Source organism: Mauremys mutica, chromosome 8 (assembly GCF_020497125.1).
Source record: "Mauremys mutica isolate MM-2020 ecotype Southern chromosome 8, ASM2049712v1, whole genome shotgun sequence".
Taxonomy (NCBI): domain Eukaryota; kingdom Metazoa; phylum Chordata; order Testudines; family Geoemydidae; genus Mauremys; species Mauremys mutica.
The window spans coordinates 17875587-17897545 of NC_059079.1; the positions used below are offsets into that span (position 1 = coordinate 17875587).

At 40.1% G+C, this 21959-nt stretch overlaps 1 protein-coding gene across 2 annotated transcripts in view; it reads left to right on the top strand.

The window, feature by feature from the left end:
- Positions 1-21959, top strand: part of CACHD1 (cache domain containing 1) — a 184848-nt gene that overhangs the window by 135213 nt on the left and 27676 nt on the right. For both annotated transcript variants that reach the window (XM_045027872.1, XM_045027873.1), the window contains exons 9-16: positions 88-321; positions 3447-3596; positions 4175-4298; positions 12448-12565; positions 14694-14862; positions 17255-17397; positions 18143-18324; positions 20491-20601. In XM_045027872.1, the coding sequence (XP_044883807.1) occupies positions 88-321; positions 3447-3596; positions 4175-4298; positions 12448-12565; positions 14694-14862; positions 17255-17397; positions 18143-18324; positions 20491-20601 (1231 nt within the window). The remainder of the gene's footprint in view (positions 1-87; positions 322-3446; positions 3597-4174; positions 4299-12447; positions 12566-14693; positions 14863-17254; positions 17398-18142; positions 18325-20490; positions 20602-21959) is intronic.

Genomic DNA, 21959 nt, shown 5'->3' on the forward strand with positions numbered 1-21959 from the left:
TTTAATTTGGAGTAAGATGTAGGAGACTCGGCTGAAAATAATTTTCTTTCTTTCTCCTCCCTTATCCTGGCAATATCTCTTTTTCAGAGGGAGTGACAGGCTTAAAAGAACTGGCATTTCTCCGAGATCTGGCAGAACAGAACTCGGTGAAGTATGGAGTGCCTGATCGAACTGCCTTACCTGTGATCAAGGGGAGTATGATGGTCTTGAACCAGCTCAGTAACTTGGAAACCACAGTGGGTCGATTTTATACAAACCTCCCCAACCGAATGATTGATGAGGCCGTCTTCAGTCTGCCCTTCTCAGATGAAATGGGAGATGGTAAGTGCTTAGAAAATCTGAAATAGAGCAGGTAAAAAGAGAGGTTAGGCTTCTGCCTGCCTGCCCACCTCCAGGTTTCTAGCCAACAGATAAGGTGGTGCTTTTAGGTTTGTCCCTAAGAGATGTGTAAAATTAAGTCCTTCAGGCAGGGATTACATATAAAGTTTTACACCCACCGGGCCTGTTTATGGAAAGTGTGGGTAATGTGACATTTAATGGATGTAGGTTGAAATGGTCTCTCACGGGCATACTTATAATTTGGATTTGTGTAGGAAACTCCTCTGGGCTTGTGGGAGCACGGGTCCAGGCTGAAATGGCAGCCAGGGCCGCTTCAGCATTCCAGTTGGCCCATTCAGAGCTGACGTTGCCCTCTAAGCAGACCATGGGTGCACAGGACAGCATAATGGAGGAAGTGGCATTCCTGTCAGATGCCAAAAACCCCCTTCCTTCCTCAGATACTGGAGCCATGCACACAACTTCATGAGGGGTTGTTCCTGCTGGCCATTTCCTCCTTCTTTTCCTTCCTTCCCCACAGTAGCTGAGGTATGGAGCAGCATCTCACCAAACAGCTTAGCAGCTGCTCTGGACTCTTTACCCCACACCTTCCCAGGTTTGGAAGAGTAGGACTCCAGGAGGTTCCAGCAGTCATACAGGGTTAGGGAAGGACCCAGCATATCAGGTGGAACTGCTAAATATTTGACCAGATTGCCTGTTTTGATTAAGCTGTGCTCAAAAAAGACGTAGGAGTGTGGTTGTCCTCAGCACAAGACAGAGCCACCTGAAGCCTGGCATGAATGGCCATTGTGGAAGCCAGGGATCAGCAGCAACATCCTGGTTACTACACCATGTTTGCCTGGGGGCCAGGAGGAGGATGGAATCGGAGTCTCTGATGGCTTTACATCAGTGGAGTGTTTCCCCCAATACATTGCCCAGATCCACAGACCACTTTGTGCTGATCTTCCGCAGTTGTGGACGTGAATCTGACCTGTTACATAAACCCTGTATAAACCCTAATGTTCACGTTTTATTTTACTTGGTTGCAATAGAGAGATCAGATGGGACAATGCAGAAGATGAGGGGATGATGTCATGTGTAAATGTTTGCCTAGGACCGCAGGAAACATGCAGCCAGTCCCGCACAGAGCCCTCATAAAAAGTGCATGGGGATGCAAAGGCCCCGGTGTTCCACATGTGGCCCCTTTCATATGCTTATGGCAGGAGTTGGGACTTGGAGGGTCTTTAATATAGCCTCTTGCACTGGCATGAATGTCATTGTGAGACAGAGTACTAGCCTATAAAGCAATGCTTCTCTGCCTCCTCATGTGTCTGTAAAGTGAGGAGAAAAAACCCCTACTTTATAGGGGAGTTGGGAATGGCATTAGTGTTTTCCCAGTGCTTTGAAGATTTAAGGTGCTATGTAATTACTAACTATTAGAGTTAATAAGCTTAACTCCTGCATTTCTCTGGACATTGCTTTCCATTTTCTTGTGTGAGATGTTATGGAGGAGGGGTTAAGGAGAATGGCTCAGCAGGGTTTCCGCTAAGGCAGGTTGTCCTTAGTTGCCACCTGATCCGAGTGACTCTTGAGAGTCTGAAGTCCTCTGTGTATTCTGAGATTGCTCCTGGACATGCTTCTCTCATGCAGAATGATAGCCTAGTTTTCCCTTTTCTCATCACTCTGCGTGATGCATTGCCACTCATCTCTCACACATCCACATCCAAGCATAGTGGAGAAGTTGTACAACATAAGGATTATAAATGGTACAATTGGATAGATTTGGCTTACATAATTAGGAAAGTGCATGGGTTTTTTTAAATTTTTTTTTAAAAACCTCATTTATGGAGATGAATTTGATATCTGCTTTATATTAAAGGGGTGAGTGAGGTTTCCATATGGCCATGACACAGAAAGTAAGACAGTAATGGACTGCTACATTTTTACCTCAGGCATTGAGAGGTTTCTAAAAATCATTGTAATGCTTTTGGTTATAATACCCAGTACAATGGCTGTGTTGGGATTTAGTTAAGAAGAAGAGACTAACATACTGCATATATAATCAGATGAGCAAAATTCATCCAAATTGATATTTTACAAGAAACATTTTTTTATTCTTGTTAACATTTTTATAGCTGCATAGTGGGGGGGAAGTAAAAATGCAGACCTTAAGAAAAATACAAAAAAGGAAAAAAAAAAGAAAAGAGAATTTAGGTCCTTTTTATATTAATTCACATTCTTGTCCCTAAGGCATCTGTGTGCCAGTGAAGAAACAAAATGTAAAATGCACTGTGTGTTTCAATAACCTATGGCATATTCAATGTACCACCGTAACTCACCACCAGAAAGGTAAAAAGTGGCTAATATGAGGATGGGGGAAGGGGAATACAACTGTTGTAGCATAATTTACTTCCTAACCCTCCCCTTCTCAACCTTCGATCCTGTCGCCAAGCCCCGACTCCCACATTTCTACTGTGAAATGCTAGCAGCAGTTCTGTATTCTGACTCCAGAAGTGCTGTCAGTAAGAGATGTCAAAGCTGGTAGAGCTTCTGTTATCTTTTAATGCTGTTATTTAATCATGGACTTCAAGCATTACCATTGTTTGACATCTATCACTGAAAGCATTTATTGAATCAGATGATCACAGTCCTACTACTGATACTTCACTGGGTCACCATGTCACATTGTCCTAGGGAAACAATTGCAACAAATGGGTTAAAACTGCCTTAGCTTTTACAGAGGGTCGAATTATACATATTCAATTTGAATTGAATATTGAATTATACATACAAATTCTCAGAACTATGAATTACAAAGAGAAGCCTACATATGGAGTTGATCCAACACCCATTGAAACCTGTGGGAGTCTTTTGACTTCATTTGAGAGTTTAATCGGGGCCTACTTGCTAAGTCTTTAATTTTAGCTTTTGAAAATACTCCTACGTGGTACAGCAGCAACTTTTTGAAAATTGAATGTGCTGGACGGAAGGCTGTTTTTGTCACTTGGTTACACAAGTTAACGTCCCCTCTTTTCTATTTAGCATAGAACTGCTGAAGAACACACTTTATATTAATTAACTGGCAAGTTCATTATTGCTAATGCTTTCTGTGCTCTTCCTTTTATCTCAAGGTCTGATAATGACTGTAAGTAAACCTTGTTACTTTGGAAACATGCTGCTTGGGATTGTGGGAGTGGATGTTAACCTGGCATATATCTTGGAGGATGTCACCTATTATCAAGATTCTTTGGCTTCCTACACATTTCTCATAGACAATAAAGGTGATTTTGTGGTTCAGATACATAAATGCATTATCTTCCTGTTTGGTGAAATTAGACTGTAGAAAACCAATTCCTTATTCTGCTCCTTATTTGTAAGTAGAATGATAAAGTGAACAGTGCTGTTTCTCAACAGATTGTGTGTCAGTTGTTTAAGTAGTTCTGTCTAACAGTAATTGTTGGACAGAGAGGCTATATAAGCAGATTTATGGTTTGCTTTTTTTATACAGGGGTCTTGATATAAAAATGTTGCTATGAAATAGATTGTTTTCACAATTGTAGTCCAGAAAGCCAAAACTGTAGCTTTTGCAAGTAAATTTGTTTATATTATAAGCTTTTTCACTTTTTATGCCATGATCATTTTAGTCATTTTTTGTTTGAGTTAATTTACCAAGTTCTTAAAATTCTGTTGTCACTAAACTGCTTTATGATGTGATGGTATGGTTACTGTTAGGATAGTTTCCTAAGTAAATTGGAGGACTTGTATACGTGTAGTCAGGATACTTGTTTTTATGTTCTCTTTCTGCTTATTACATACTGAACCAACACTTGTACTAAACACATTTTTTTGTTCTTTTTAGGGTATACCCTTATGCATCCATCCCTTACAAGGCCTTATTTGCTGTCTGAACCACCACTTCACACTGACATCATACATTACGAGAACATTCCAAAATTTGAATTGGTTCGGCAGAACATCCTTAGGTAAGGAAGAACTGAGACTCGAGTCATAGCTTGCTAAGATCAATGATTCACAGGACTCAGAAGTGTTTGTACAAAACCCTTTAATAGGAGCTACTTTATAGAATTATAATTACTGTGTTTAATATTTCTATTGCAGTAGTACCCAGAGGTCCCTGCTGGAATCGAGGTCCCATTCTCTTGCCAATGCAGGACTGTGTTTTCTACCACATTATCCATTCTATCCTTAAATGTGCCAAGCAATAGTTTCCACAGCTTCCTTTGGGAGACTCTTCTAATCTAATAGTAGAGCTGATTGTCGGGAAGTTTTCCTTGATATTCAGTCTGGATTTTTCCTTCCTATATTTCAGACAGTAATTCCTAGTTAACACACTGAATAACTACTCTCACTCCATGGGGTTCAAATAAGTAATCAAATTACTGTATACATACCTGCTACGTGAAATTTTTCCTCAATCCTTCCAGCCCCTATCCTCCTCCTTAGTAATTTTTGCAGTTCTTTTCTGAACATTCTCCCGCTTTTAGATCTTTTTCAGTGTTTCAGGTGTGGTTAGGCAGGCCATTTGTCCAGTTTTAAGCCGGACAGTCCTCTTTTTCTATGGTTCCCTGTCTGGTATTGGTCACGGATGGGAGATACTATTTTGAAGAGTGCTCTACTCTGCCCCCACTAGCTTGACGTCCTATGCACTGTGCACATGATGTCACACTGGTGGGGCTCAGAGCAGCGCGCTCTTCAAAATGGCATCCATGCAGTCACACCAGTGGGATCATGGTGGCGCATTCTTCAAAATGGTGTCCTCCATGCAGCGTGACTTCACACACAGAATGCATGCAAGGTCACACTGGCAGGCGTGGGCCTATACCGTTACTGGAAGCACTGGAATGTCTGGGGATGTGGCAATGGCACCCTAGGAATGGTTGCACCATATCCAGAAAGACCTTGATCCTAATCCACTGAAGTCCTTGGGAGTTTTTCTGTAAACTTCAAAGGGCTTTTGAGTGAAGGTAGGTTTACACTCAAACTGCTAAAGCGGCACAGCTGCACCGCTGTAGGACTTCAGTGTAGACACTCACTACGGCAACGGGAGTGTCTAGTTACAACCTAGTATTGTCTACGCCAGAAGTTAGATCTGCTTAACTGTGCTGCTCAGGGGTGGGGATCTTTTACGCCCCTGAGCAACGTAGCTGGGTCGACCTAACTCGTTAGCATATACCTGGCATTAGACATATGGGGAGAAACTCCTCCCTGCTCTATCATGTGATGCCTCTATGTGTGCAACTTCACAGAGGATAGAGGCACACCCTCTATCCCAAGTAGGGGTTGATGTGACAATACATGATTTAGAGAGAGAGAGAGAATCTGGCATTGGCCTATTTTGCTGGCTGTTGCCACATTGCTAAACCATGTGTGATTTGCTGTCCATTTGGGCCCCTTCACTGTTACTACTTCTCAGTGTTACGCCTCCCACTGAATATTTGCATTTTGGATTATTTGTTCTTGTTGAATCTCAATTTTTCTATCTTTATTTCTAAATTTACAATCCAAAAATGCCCCAGTTAAAATAATGGTAGTACTTAGCACTTAAGTAGAGCCTTTCATCTTCAAAGGACTTTATAAATTTCAATCTTCACAACTCTTCCCTAAAGTCTGTAAGTATCCTGATCCTCCACTTGCAGATGGGGAAATGAAAAAAGAAGTGTTAAATGATTTGCCCAAAGCCACAGAGGAAATCTGTGTCCAAATCAGGATTAGAACATGGGAGCTCCTGACTTGCAATTCTGTGCACGTACAACTAGCTGAGCTGTGTTTATAAAACACATCATTTAGATATTAGAAATACTTGCTTTGACTTGGAGAAAAAATGTGTCTGAAGGACTATGCAGGAGTTCCATGTAATAAGAATGACTTTCTAGAAAGGGTAGTTGCACTATAAATGTACACTAAGTATAGAACATCCAGGGTAATACAATACGTCCTTCCCCAAATTTAGGGCTAGTTTGTGGGTTTGCCACCAGCTCTTAAGTAAAGGACAGCACATAGATTTCCGGTCCCAGAAGCGGACTACGGTCTGTACTGTGACTTGGAGAGTCACAATCTGTTGCCTTATTCCTGCCTTGCTCCAAGGGAAAAGTAATCTGTGCCAGCCCAAAATCCATTGCAGATTACTTGCACTGGCATGCTTGCTCAGCTGTGCAGGTCAGCACATTGGGAGCCATGGAGCAAAGACTCTGCCTGTGCCCACTCACCTGGGCTGGAAGGGGGTAGTATCAACTCCATAGAGGCTTCCCCTCTCCCTGATGCTATGATATATGTAGCCAGGTGTGACAGTAAGAGGGGGCCCTTGTGACCCCATACTTCCCTGCGTCTGCACGTAGCACAAGTCATGATTATGCTCCTAGTAGTGTTCACATCTTGCATAGTCAGAATGCTATGTTCATATGCAAAAACTGAGTTGTGTCACTCTGTTAAAATTCTCTGTATCTGAGATGGTTTGATCTTTTCTAGAATTATTTTTTTAATCCGGTTTGCTATTGGATTATAAATCTGCTCAGTGGGATAAATTCAGTGTCTTTATTGAATAGCAATGTAGATTCAAAAAAAACCCAGGCAATTTAATTAGACTGGATTGGCATTCTCTGTTTACAAGAAGCTCAGGAGTTAAGGTAGTATTAAAACTGAATCAACTCCTATCTGTGGAGTCAGGTCAGCTTTTTAGATCAGTGATGATGACATGGGAAAATTGATACTACAGCAGCTTGGCAAGTGCCTGGTGGGGTGGCAGAGAGAGTTTCAAACACTATTATTATACCCACTGGCCTTAAAATTACAAAGACCTAATCTGGGATGCTAATCTTTCAGAAGTGACACATTTTACAGCCTGTATTGTAGGGTGGCTACTGTGTTGTAGGGTAGTATCAAGGCTAACAAAGGAGCCTGAGAGAGTTAAGCACCTACATTCAATGGGATTTGGGCAAATATCCTTTAGGCTTCTTTGAAAATCCCAGCCAAAAAATTTAGTACTGTTTTCATTAACGAAAAGTCCTTTATAAAGGTGAGGGCCACAATTTTAATGAAATAGATGCCTAAAGTTAGTGCCCTAATCCATACTCAAGTACCTAAATAAATGGACAGATTTTCAAAAGTGCTGTGCTCCTATTGCTATTCATTGTTATGAAGACTTATGGAAGGATTGCGCTCTGTAAATACACCAGAGAGTGAGAGGAGTTAAACTAAGGGATAATTGTTGGGACAAGAACTAATAGAGATGAACTGACCATCAACAAGTGTAGGCTTGAAATTAGGTGAAGGTTTCTAACCATCAGAGAAGTGAAGTTCTGGAGCAGTCTTCCAAAGGGAGGAATGTGGCCCAAAACCCTAACTTGTTTCAAGACTGAGTTTGATAAGTTTACGAAGGGAATGGTATGATGAGGTTGCCTACAATGACGTATGGCCAGCCATGACTGGTATTAGCAAATATCTTCAATGGCAGAGATGGGACACTAGATGGAGTGGGCTCTGAGGTTACTGTAGAGAATTCTTTCCCAGGTGTCCAGCTGGTGGGTCTGACCCACATGCTCAGGGTCTAACTGATCACTATATTTGGGGTGAAGAAGGAATTTTCCCAAAGTCAGATTGGCAGAGACCCTTGAGGTTTTTCGCCTTCCTCTGCAATGTGGGGCCTGGGTCACTTGCTGGATTGAACTAGAGTAAATGGTATATTCTCTGTATCTTGAAGTATTTAAATTAAGATTTGAGGACTTAAAAACATAAACAGCCATACTTGGTCAAACCAATAGTTCATCTGCTCCATTATCCTGTCTTCCAATGGTGGCCAATGCCAGATGCTTCAAAGGGAATGAACAGAACAAGGCAGTCATCAAGTGATCCATCCCCAGTCATCCAGCCCCAGCATCTGGCAGACAGAGGCTTAGGCCACTGATGGATCTATCCTTCATGAATTTATCTAATTCTTTTTTGAATCCAGTTATAGTTTTGGCCTTCACAACTCCCCTGGCAACAAGTTCCACATGTTGACTGTGCATTGTGTGAAGTAGTACTTCCTTTTGTACTAAACTTTTGTTCCTGCTGCCTATTCATTTCCTTGGGTAACCCCTAGTTCTTTTGCTATGTGAAGGGGTAAATAACACTTCCTTTTTCACTTTCTATACACTATTCATGATTTAAGGACCTCTATCATAGCCCCCCTCAGTCATCTCTTTTCCAAGCTGAAAAGACCCAGACTTTTTAATCTCTTCTCATAAGGAAGCTGTTCGATATCCTTAATAATTTTTGTTGCCTTTCTCTGAACCTTTTCCATTTCTAATCTATCTTTTTCGAGCTGGGGCAACCAGAACGGCATGCATTACGCAAGGTGTGGGCGTACAATGGATTTATATAATGGCATTATAATATTTACCGTCTTATTATCTATCCATTTCTTAATGGTTCCTAACATTCTGTTTTTTGACTGCCGCTGCACACTGAGCCGATGATTGCAGAGGTCTGTCCACAATACCTTCTTGATTGATAACAGCTAATTTAGACCCCCTCATTTAGTCTGTATAGTTGAGATTATGCTTTCCAATGTTTCTTACTTTGCATTTATCAACATTGAATTTCATCTGCCATTGTGTTGCCCAGTGACCCAGCTTTGTGAGATCTTTGTAACTCTTCGCAGTCTGTTTTAGACACAACTATCCTGAATAATTTGTATCATCTGCAAGCTTTGCCACCCTACAGTTTACCCCTTCTTCCAAATTATTTATGAATATGGTGAACAGCACTGGTCTCAGCCCAGATCTCTGGAAGACACCGCTATTTACCTCTCTCCATTCTGAAAAGTGATCATTTATTGCTACCCTTTATTTCTTGTTTTTTAACCAGTTACTGGTCCATAATAGGACCTTCCCTCTTAACCCATGACAGTTTAGTTTGCTTTAGAGCCTTTGGTGAGGGACCTTGTCAAAGTCTTTCTGAAAGTCCAAGTACATTGTATCCACTGGATCACCCTTGTTGGCATGTTTGCTGACCTCCTCAAAGAATTCTAATAGATTGGTGAGGCATGATTTCCCTTTATAAAAGCTGTTATTGAGTCTTCCCCAACAAATCATGTTCATCTGTGTGTCTAATCATTCTATTCTTAACTATAGTTTCAACCAGTTTGCCTGGTACTGAGGCGTAGCATCCTGTAATTGCCAGGATCGCCTCTGGAGCCTTTTTTAAACATTGGTGTCACATTAGCTATCCTCCAGTCATCTGGTACAGAAGCTGATTTAAGTGATAGGTTACATTCCAAAGTTAGTAGTTCTGCAGTTTCACATTTGAGTTCCTTCAGAACTCTTGGATGAATACCATCTGGTTCTGGGACTTACTGCTTTTAATTGATCAATTTGTTCCAAAACCTCCTCTATTGACCCCTCAACCTGGGACACTTCCTCAGATTTGTCACCTAAAAAGAATCTCAGGTAAGGGACTCTCTCTCAAATCCTCTGCAGTGAAGACTGGTACAAAGAATTCATTTAGCTTCTCCGCAATGGGCTTGTCTTCCTTGAATTCTCCTTTAGCACCTTGATCATCCAGTGGCCCCACTTATTGTTTGGAAGGCTTCCTGCTTCTGATGTATTTACAAATTGTTTTGCTGTTAGTTTTTGAGACTTCAGTAACTCAGCCAGTGGTTATGGGCCTATTACAGGAGTAGGTGGGTGAGGTTCTGTGGTCTACAATGCTACTAGATTATCATGATGGGCCCCATTTGGCCTGAAAGTCTATGAGGAGGGGAGCTAGCTGCAGAAGGAGGAATACACAAGATAAGGCGGTGAGGTTGCTTGACGTTGCATGGAATGTGTCATCTCGGAATTGATCATTTGTTTTATTGTTTAAATAAATCATTTGGAAACAAGGCATAGGTGAGTTTGATATGGTTGTTGGACAGGGCTGAGGATGTGTGTGAATGATGAAGAGGTGGAAAGGAGTTTCTATAAGTGCTTGGCTGGCTGAGTTCTTGGTGAAATGATTAATGTTGCTGGTTTTTTATTATATTTATTATATTGTTAATAATGCCTTAGGGTGCCTAGAGCCTTGGATAAGTGACTCTCTTTTATTTTAAATCTAAATAAATCAATCAATATAATACATATAACAAAACCCCATCAAAATGAGTCAAATGATGAAATGGTTGGAAAGAATTATCAAGAAAAGACTTAATGAAGAGCTAGATTACCAAGTAAGCAATAACCAATTTGGGTTTGGGAATATTGGAGAAGTAGTAGAAGTAGAAATGCAATAAACTGAATTTATTGTTTATGGACTTAAAGAAGTCTTATAACAGAGTTCCTAATGAACTGATATGGTGGTACCTGTTGTCGCACAGCCTTCCAGAGGCTTATGTTCAGACTATTATGGACACGTATGAGGGTAGTACAACAACAAGAAGCAGCTGCAGTGAGCCATTCACTATGAGAATAGGTCTACATCAAGGATCAATCTTAAGCCCATTCCTAAATGTGATTGTAATGAACACCTTGTTGCAGGAGATTAGGGGAGAAGCTCTATGGAACATGCTTTTCACAGATGACATTTTTGTGTCAGGGAAATAAACATGAACTGGAAAGGTATCTAGAAAGAAGAGGACTGCATTAGAAGAAAATTGTTTATAAATCAGCCAAGAGAAGACTGAATACATGTGAGACTTCATTGAAAAGGGACAGCAAGAAACCAATAAAAATAGTATTGAGTTACAATAAGAATATGAGTGCTAGCAGTCGCATGAAAAGCACTTGGCGCAAATGGAGGGAATTGATGGCAATTCTGTGTGATAAGACTGTGCCAATTAAACTAAAGAGCAAAATGTATAAGATCATGATTAGCCCAGCCATGATGTATGGGTTGAAATGCTGGCCAGTGTGGAAGAGAGAAGTACAACTATTTCATGCTGCTGAAATGAGAGTGGGTAAGACAAGAACTGACAGGTTACACAATGAAATGGTATGAGCCAAGATGCAGGTAATCCCCCATCATGGAAAAGCTACGGGTGCGTCGAGTGAAATGGCTGGGACATACGAGATGACGAGACGTGGAACATGTTGGTCAGAGAGTACACAATCTAGTAGTTACAGGACAAAGACTATAAGACCCAGAAAAAGGTAGTTCAAGACGCTGAAGGAGGACATGAAGAAGGTTGGTGTCAGCTTGGAAGACAAACTTAACAGGAATGTTTGGAAATGAAGAACAAGAGCTGCCAACCCCGACTAATGTGACACGGTGATGGCAAAGAAGAACAAAAATCTGCTTCTTAGCTGGGTAACACTCCAACAACAGTCACAGAAGGGTGCCTGTACATATTGTATTTACGTTCCCCGCACTCCAGCACTACTACTTTGCTCCATTCTTAAAGGCAAGCATGGTATTAAAATATAGAAAACTCTTGGTCTTCTAGAGTAACTGACATTATCCTATCCTGCTAACAAAAATGGAATAGGCAGAGATGCAGCATGATGTGCATGAACAGTTCTGCAAATTGTAATTTAGAACTAATTTGAAATCTGTCGACCCTTTGTTCCTTTGAAATAGAGAGCTAATTAGTGCTGTTCCAATAGCAACATTATCTCAAGACAGGACAAATTATAATTGTGTTCTCTATGAACAGTGCTTAATTTGTAATGAAAGAGGTGATGGAGCTCAAGCAATTAGGTGCTCAGGCAATATTTTTTACTTTCATAACTGACATGGCAAGCTCAGAGTTCTGGGGCTATGAACTGCCAAGCCCAGTGGTGCCAGGGCTATGAACGGCCAAGCTTAGAGGTGCCAGGACTCAGCCCTGGCAAGCCCCAGCATGAATTAAACACTGTCTATATGAATTATTGAGTAGAAAATTAGGAACCAAGTTACCTCTGCTTCACCATTTGTACTGAAAAAGGCAAATCTTACTCAACCGTACTACATTATACATGAGCATAAATTAGCATTAAAATAGATAAATGCATGAGCAGCAAACCAAACTGCTTAAGTCTGTTCTTAATTAAATGCAGATTTTATCCAGCCCTTTCATGACTAATCATGCTTTTTGTATAAAAATGCCGTAGATGGTTTTGTTTGATTCACAACTTTTTCAGTGTTGAATAAAATGTTGGATCTTATTTATTGTCCCCGTAGCCTCCCTCTGGGCAGTCAGATTATTACAGTCCCAGTGAACTCCTCACTGTCTTGGCATGTAAACAAACTGAGAGAGATTGGAAAAGAAGCCTACAACGTCAGCTATGCCTGGAAAATGGTAAGAGATCTTACTTTTGAATGGTAGCATATAGTTTTAATGTATGTTAATATATTGAAGTTTGAGAAGTTTGAATTTTAATTATACAAAAATAGTATGAATGTGTCTCTTAATATGGTAAATAACCTCACATTCCATGAAATTGTAGCTTCAAATTTATTGTAATTTAATCCTCAGAGACACATACATACAGGCCTGTGTATAGTGTGTGTACTATTAACGTACACATCCATTATATGTTATATAATATATATGGCCACACACAATTATAGTACATATTTTCCCAAAGGAAGAAAGTCTATACTGAACTATGTCACACTATAAAGTCTTAGAGCAAAGCTCAAGTATTTGAACATATTTCACACACAGACTCGAGATAAAAGTACAGACTTGCACTATAGTGTTTGCATGTAGTTTATTATTGTTAAAATGCTGATACTAACAAAAAAGAGAAAAAACTTTTAATTTTATTGGACATTTTCAAACTAATCATTGACTGCATTTTTTGGGGTGTCATTTTAAATGCTGAATTGTCCCTTCCTACTGTATACTGCTTAATGCAGTTTTGATAGACTCTCCAATATGAATAAACTTTAACAACATTGTTCACGATCAAGACATTAAAATTTCCTTTTAAAAACAGTAGTTGTAGTTATGCAGTACTGTAAACCCTTATATCTGTATGGGGCATGAGTCTACCATGTAATATGCAAGGCTGAGTCAGGTACTCTCATATTCATAGGTATTTTATTTTCAGCGCTATGTCTAGTTTTCCCCAGTACATATTTTGCATTCAAGTCAGATGCAATACCTTGCAGAAATCTCTCAACACCAATTAAAACAACAAAATATCCCCAAATACTGCCCTCAGTGGAGCAAAAAACTCCTATGCATAATCTAGATGAATTCATAATTGCTAGATTCTTACAGAATAAAATCAATTAAAATGGAATGGAAACTATATGGAAGCTTTTAAGTCTGCTATAATCATTAGACAGATCATATTTAATGGGAGGATTTGGCAGGCCAGCATCATTACCCAGTTGCAAGAGGAAAAAAAGATTCTAGCAGCCCATTCACTTTTCAATTTATTTTGTGAACAAATCTGGGTATTTATCTTGACCAAGGGAATAAAATGAAATCTACAACTAGATATGATGCAGGCACATTTTGCTAATGCCAAGAATAATTGGCTAATTGCTTTGTCAACAAACCTAGCAGGTACTGGTGGATCCTTTCCCTAAATTAATTTAAATATAATCTAAGAGATTATGCTGAGAGTTTTAAGAGATTAAATCTGTCGTCTTGTACCAGGAGTTCATGTAGGTGTGTTCCTGGAGCTAGTGTCACCCTGTTGAAAGGCTGCATTAAATATCAGACAGCCTTACAGTCTGGCAATACTGCTGCCAAGTTTTTCTAACCTGATGCACTTAAGTGTTCAAACCAGCAAAGCAAGCAATCCATCCAACACTGGATTGGAGGAATAATGATGTCGTCCTTGTATTATTGTTCATTTTGCATTTTTCAAAATGGGAAACAGGCTACAAAGAGGTACATTGTATTCTGTTTCCATTTGTGAACTGCAGTTTTCTTGCCCATAATGAAGTTTCATGAAGTATCCACACAAAAGCATCAGAGTTTATATATTATGTTTTTTTTTAAAATGTGAAAACAAAAATGTGTGTGCGCTAAGCATCAACTTTGAAGAATTTTTTTTTTAAGTATAACTCAATGGCTTTAATACCCTTGGGATAATTGATCAAAGCACATTCATTAGTTATGTGGATTGTACTGCTGCCATTGGAAACTCTAAAGTCTAAGGCCTCAATCCTGCATTTAGAACAGTTTGGGAATGACCTGGCACCCATGCAGCACCTCCCCACAAAGTTATCTCTGCAGAATCAGTGCCTTACTCCTGAAGTATGGGGAAATTCAGCAATTTCTAGAGGTGATTAATTTCACAGAGAGAGTAGGGAATATGCTGCTTTGGTGTATGGGTAAAGGCTATACCATCTTCCAGTGTACAAGAAACTGAGGAATTAAAAAAGTTGGTGAGGGGGGAATAGAAAATCAATTATATAAAACCTCCAACTTTTTTTCAGTCTAATTTTTAGTTCTTGTTTTTCAGGCCCAAGACACATCCTTCATTCTTTGTGTTGTGGTAATACAGCCAGAAATACCTGTTAAACAGCTCAAGAATCTGAACACCGTCCCTAGCAGCAAGCTACTGTATCATCGACTGGATCTATTGGGCCAGCCCAATGCCTGTCTGCACTTCAAGCAGCTGGCAACCTTAGGTACAACAATCCCTCAACTCATCTTTATCTCATGCACATTTTTGTAGAGCTGATTGGAAAATAGAAAACATCTTCAGTTACAATCCTTGTAAAATTGTTTCTCTTTTAAAATAAATAAATAAATAAATAAAAACCTTTCAAGGGAAATTTTCTACCCTGCTTCAATTTTTCTGATTATAGCTAAACTGTGCAGCCCTTACATTCGTGGCACTTAGTCACCTGAGTATTCCTACTGCAATTTGGGAACTGCTCAGGTGAGTAAGTGCTTACTAAAACAAATGAGAGTTTGCACAGTCTAATTGTTAGAAAATAGGGCATATAGGGGCTGTTGACTTTGGATTTATGCAAATTTTTCACAGACATAAATATTTAATATCATCCGTCTGTGTGAAGAAATCAGAAGATATAGCTCATGACGAAGTCAGAATTTTAATATTCTTGGAAATCTTTTAATGTGAGCTTTTCCAGATCTCTTAAACCTACATAAAAATTTCAAGTTCAATAATACATCTTTCAAAAAAGGATATTTTGTCTTTCTACATATCAGACTTTGTAATCAACTCCATTCATTTCAGTATTTGCATTGATGTCATGGACAGAAGTATTTGGCCTCAGAATTATATAATAATACAAGTTTTAATATATAGAAAGGAAAGAACTTTTTATAATCCTTTTAAGAAAGATGAATCTAGAGATTGTATACAAGTTTGAAAGGTTTGCAATCTTACACATTTGAAGATTAAAATTCTGATTTCTCCCTAGAGTTTAAACTAAACTACTCATAAACAGAGTAACTGTTCATGAAAAAGGATATAGGCATCATTGTTCGACAACTCAGCAATGACATTTGCTCATTGTATGGTGGTGCTCAAAACAACTAATAAGATGTTGGACTGTATTACAGAGGAACTAGATGATATGGAAACTATTGTGTCATTATATAAAACACTACGTTCTTGTCTTGAATGTAATGCCTAGTTTTGATAAAAGGGAACCGCATAATGGTCTCACCTTAGAAAAGATGTGACATTAATGGAGAAAGTCCAGGGACGCACGCCAATAATGTTGAGAGACTCAGTATGAGAAAAAATATAATTGATTCCGACAGTTTAGGCTGGAAAGCAGATGAGGAAATACAATAGAAGTTTATTAAGTGATGATTGGGGTAGATAAGGCTGCTACATGTGCAGTGGCATGCTTTGGGAGTGGTGTGGGAAAATGGAGAACCTTTCCACTGTGTAAGTATTGTCTCTCTAAGGTGCTGGGAATTTCTTCCCTTGGAGACAGTTGCACACTGAGAAAAACAATAAGATGAACATTATGTGGTTCCCCTTTATCAAATATTCAAGAAAAAAACCCAATTTCTCAGCATCCCAGCCCCTGCATTATCATTGTGTGATTTTTGTTTGTTTATGTTCTGTTTTGGCTTTGCCTTTTAAATATCACATTTCTTGCTCAATGAAAGCATACGCCCAGACTATTCTCAACATCTCTCTTTTTGCCCCCTTGTTCACGTTAGCAAACGCCCTCCACCAGTTTTGTCAAACTTGTGTTTTTTGTGCCTCTCCCTGTGTTAATGACCTGAAAGTCACAGCTGGTGTTCGAGGTGGCCTCTGCAGAGTCCCACCTAAACCCAGTTTTCTCTCTCAAATTTCTTTGAGTCTCATCATTGGCTTCCTCATTCTCCATATATTGCGCTTACCTTCACAACTTATTTGCATGATTTTATCATGTCATTTTAGCCATCCCTTCACTCTACCAATGTCAGGCTTCATCACACCTTTGTCAGCTTCTCTTGCCAGCACCTTTGCACTCTTTGTCCCAAGGCTAAAATCCCCATTAAGCCACTACCTTGTCTTCCTCAAGAGCCCACCTTAAGCGTTGCTTCTTCTGCAGTTCTGCTGTCAGCTGATAATGGCTAGACAGGCAGTGAAGTGAAGCTGCTGTTACATATCTACTTGTTTCCCTTAAGACACTGAAACCACCACCATCTACAGCAAGGCACTCAAACACTCCCTACCTTACAAAAAGGTGCACAGAACCAGCCTGTTCAAAGCCATGCTCATCTGACTCTGAAATAGACAGTTTATTGTAACCCGTGTATTGTAACATTCCAAAGTTTGAAATGAAAAGTAGGTTTCAAAACAAAAGGGGACGTGATCTGTGCTTCTAAGTCTTACTATTATTATTTGGGATGATAATCCTCATGCTTCCAGGCAAAAACTGGTGATCAGCTTGTGTCAGGAAGAGAGTCCCTACCCTCCATACTGTAGCATTGTACCTTCATTATACGGGTTATAGTCTCAAACAGGATACTACATCAGATGGTGTTCTGTGATGGATGGCATGTATTATATACTGAACATTTTAATTCTCGAATGCTTTATTTCAGAAAGTCCCACAGTAATGCTGTCTGCAGGTAGTTTTTCTTCTCCATATGAACATCTGAGCCAACCTGAGACCAAACGGATGGTGGAACACTACACGGCATACCTCAGTGACAACACCCGTCTTATTGCTAACCCCGGGCTTAAAGTATGCTATTTAAATCCCTCTTTTCCCTCCCTTCCTCCGTCCTGCCCTTATTGGTCACCATGCTGTCCCCATTTCACATGTGTCCTTTGGGTTGGCTCTTGGCCTATGGGAGCGTTGCGCATGTAGGATACTAGGATTTTCGTCTCTTGCTGCAGAGACACTGTGCTCAGCCCTTCCGGCTTGGAGAAGCAGTGTGAACTAGTGCTTGGAGAAGCAGTGTGAACTAGGTTGAAAGGGAATCCTGTACACTCCTCAGCTGGGTGGATAGGGGCTCTGACATGAGGGCTTCAAGGCTGGTGGAGAAATTGGAGGGGGGAAGGGGCTCAGAGACCACAGGGGTGGGGGGTGGGGGGACCCTTTTCCACAGGAAGAAAGTTTACAAGCTGCAATTAGAATTAACAATATGCAGAACGGTGCTGTAATAAACATTGGGTCAGAAGATACCTTTGTGTGTTTATGCATTTAAATGAGAAAACTTTGTTTTATGTACAAATGGGGCAGTATTTATATTTACCTGAAGTGAAAAGCAAATGTTTAAAAGCTGTGCAGATGATAACAATATTTCATTATAACAAGCTTTTTTCTTTACTTGGAATTTGCTAGATCCATCTGGTGTGAGAAGATTTTAAAGAAGCAATTGGGTTTAGATTATCTCTGATAGGTCTTTAGGAAACCCTGCAAGCAGCTTATTATCTTTTCATGCAAGTCTTAAAGGAACCCTGCTAGGTCTGTCTTTGTTTTGCAGTTCTCTGTCAGAAATGAAGTAATGGCTACCAGTCACGTCACAGATGAATGGATGACACAAATGGAAATGAGTAGCTTGAACAGTTACATTGTCCGCCGTTACATAGCAACGCCCAATGGGGTGCTCAGAATTTATCCTGGTTCTCTCATGGACAAAGCATTTGATCCCACTAGGAGACAATGGTGAGTTTTAGGGTCCCATTATCAAAGGTTTCAAAAATCTTAGAGGGTAATAATATTGCACCAGGGAAAATATTTCATGTAGGATTAATAGAAAGGCCATGTTTGTAAAGGATATTTAAATACATTTCTAATTAAATACTTCATATGCTTCGTAAAATATATTGTGTTTAATAGTAATTTTACTAGAATCTTTATTTGCTGTAAATCATAACTCTTTATTGTGATAGTTTCTATTTCTTATCCCTTTATACAGCATAAGAATAAAAATATTTACACTTGAAACTAAGGTCCATGCTGTTACTTTATTCATCCTTTAGGATCTATCAGCGTTATTTTCAGCTCCTCATGGCAATTTTGGTTATTGATACTTTATGCAGCAGTTTTTGTTTGCGATGGATTTTCTTACTGTATTTCCAAATAGGAATTCTCTGGCTAAGTGCATAATTAATAGCTGCAATTAACAAATGATTTAGGACAATATATATATATATATAACAAATGAGATTTGACACAAGAGAAATCTCTTGAGTGTGTTTTAACATATGCTTTGTTAAAAGAAGCCAGACAGGTGGTGCGGCAGTATGGCTCTGAACAATCAAGTTAGAGACTGGGATACTTAAGTAAACTTAGGATTCCTACCCTGCGGCTTTATTAGCACGGCTCTAAATCACTGGTGGCATTGCTTGTTCTGCAGCTCCACTATCCCACATCTCCCCTGAAAAATAATTACCATAGTTAACTTCTGGACTGGCAATACTCACCTTTCTTTGGGTCTTTTTCCTCTCCAAAGTTCAATCATTTACATTTTGTAGTCAAAATACTGAACATAAATTTAAGATTTTTGCTGTAATTTTTCTCTTCACACAATTAGGTGGCTTTGTGGAGCTCACACTATAAATGAACTGTATACTGCAGTGGTGGGCAGCCTATGGCCAATAGGGTAACCTGATTGCGGGCCGCAAGACATTTTGCTGACGTTGACCATCCACAGGCACAGCCCCCCGCAGCTCCAGTGGCCGCAGTTTGCCGTTCCCGGCCAATGGGAGCTGTGGGAAGTGGTGGGCCGCAGAGACATGCTGGCTGCCGCTTCCCGCAGCTCCCATTGGCCGGGAACGGTGAACTGTGGACACTGGGAGCTGCGGGGGGCCAGGCCTGCAGACGGTCAACATCAGCAAAATGTCTCGCGGCCCACAATCAGATTACCCTGATGAGCCGCGGGTTGCCCACCACGATATACAACATTTACAAACACCTTTTTCCCGTTATTTAGAAAATAAATGTTTGTGTGTGTATATAGACTCCTCTCCCCCTCTACACTCTCCTCCCACCCCTGAGTAAAGGGATTCTACCAACTTGAAAGCTAATAAATTCTTTAAAAAATGAGGAGTCATTTCAGGTATTCCCCCTGACACTGTCTACCAGCTTTTGTGATTTTTTACATTCACATTTTTCTTTTCCTGGGTAAAAAACCCACACAAACAACAAGGGAAACTGTTTGGCTATAAAGCAGACAACAGTGAAATTGTCTCTGCTCAAAGTGATGTCAAATGTGCAAAGTAAACAAATTGGAAAAAGAGAGAAACAGTTTTACTTTCACCTCTTACAGTTAGAGAACCTGGAGGTGTTACTTGTCACAATGATGTTAAAAAATTCTGATGCAAGTGTGAGTTACTTTAGGTGGCAGTAACCCTAGAAATTAATAATATGTAATGTTCATTTTCTAACAGCTTTTTAAGTTTGCACATGTGAGTTTTGTTTGTATAAAAGAATGCTTTCACTTTTTCTCCTATATTTTCTACACAGTGAATTTAACCACACTTTGTTGAAGGATGGTTTTTAAATCCAACATTATTCAGAATAAGATTTGATTTAAATAATCTAAATATTTTACTTTACTTTAATGTGATACAGTGAAATGTGTTTGTACAGAATAATGTAGTATGATTTTTCATGTTGAGTAACATTATCCTACTGAGTTAGCCTGTTTTGGGCCCTGATCCTGCTTACATAAAAACTCCTACTTAACTTCCAACACGGTGAGCAGTCTCTTTGACGTCAGTAGTGCTGCTTACAGGGCATTCAGTTAAATACTTGTGTAAGCCTCATTTTTTACATTTAAAATGACTGGTTTTCATTCATAAATAATGCTTATTTGGTCTTTACTAGGTACTTGCATGCAGTGGCTAATCCGGGGCTAATAACTTTCACTGGTCCCTATTTAGATGTTGGAGGAGCTGGCTATGTTGTTACAATCAGCCACACTGTTCATTCTTCAAGGTAAAATTTCATTTTGAATATTTGATCAATCCAAAAATCTGTGAATTGACTTGTAAAGACTTTATCTGTGATTAATTATTTTTGCTAGAACCCCAATAGGCCAGGTGCTTCCCAATGGGAGCAGGCACGATGCTTGTTCTAAAAGAGCCTTCAGTAAAATGGGAAGACTATACACAGAGGCAGGGGAAACATCCAGTTGAAGCTCTGTTTCTGGAAAAGCCGTTCTGGGGGAGAGTTGCACAGATTGGTCTTTTGGAGGTTTATCAAAGCTTGAGTTATAAGACCAATTTCCCAAAAGGTTTGTTGTGCGTGAATGTGATTATAGGTGAATGGGAGTAGAGTTTTGATGTACATAAAAAGTAGATATGAAAAAAAAAGCCCCTTGAATCAAGAATTTTGGTGTATGTGCCCTCCCCTCCTTGCAGTTGCTAGCCTTGGGTTATGCCACTAGCTTTTAGTTGAGGATGTTTAGAAAATAAGCCCATCTTCTAGTTAAACTTCTTCTGCGTATGTTTGACTACATCCTTCCTCCTCTACTTGAAGGAGAAACTTTATCTTGTTTCATGTGTGTTCTTTCTCTAAATCAGGGGTCGGCAACCTTCAGCAGCTCCCAGTGGCTGCGGTTTGCTACTCCTGGCAGGGCCGAGTCTAGGCACCAGCATCCGAAGCATGTGCTTTTCAAGGGGCGGCACTCCGGCCCTGGTTCATGGCCAATGGAAACTGTGGGAAGCGGCTCATGTCCCTGTGGCCCGCGCCGCTTCCTGCAGCTCCCATTGGCTGGGAACGATGAACCACGGCCAATGGGAGCTGCAGGGGGCCGTGCCTGCGAATGATCAACGTAAAGAAAATGTCTCGCCGCCCGCCAGCGGATTACCCTGATGGGCTGTGTGCCGAAGGTTGCGACCCCTGCTCTAAGTGGTACTCATGTTAGATCTATTTTTTCCAGTATAGTCTTAAGAAATGCACACTTTCTCAATTGGTCACTTACCCACACACTCTCTCTCTCTCGCTGTCTCTTCTATATATTAATAACCTCCTCTTTTCCCATCCCCCTCCTCTGCACAAGACAACCAAGTATATGCCATGTATATCCCAACATACAATTTTTAATTTCCTTGAGACAACATTCTTCTCTTAATAAGGTCTAATGAAGAAAAATGAATGTTGAGCCAGACTGGGGCTATCAGCCAGCGGTTCCATTGAGCAGCACTAGCACAACGCCTTCTGGAACACAGGGGAAGCATGCAACGCCCTTAGAAAATGGTTCAATATACACTTCTCTCTGCACAGAGCCAGTTCCCTACACCATTGTTCCCATTTTGGGGAGTCTAGTGCCATTGGATGTGAGAGACCTGTAC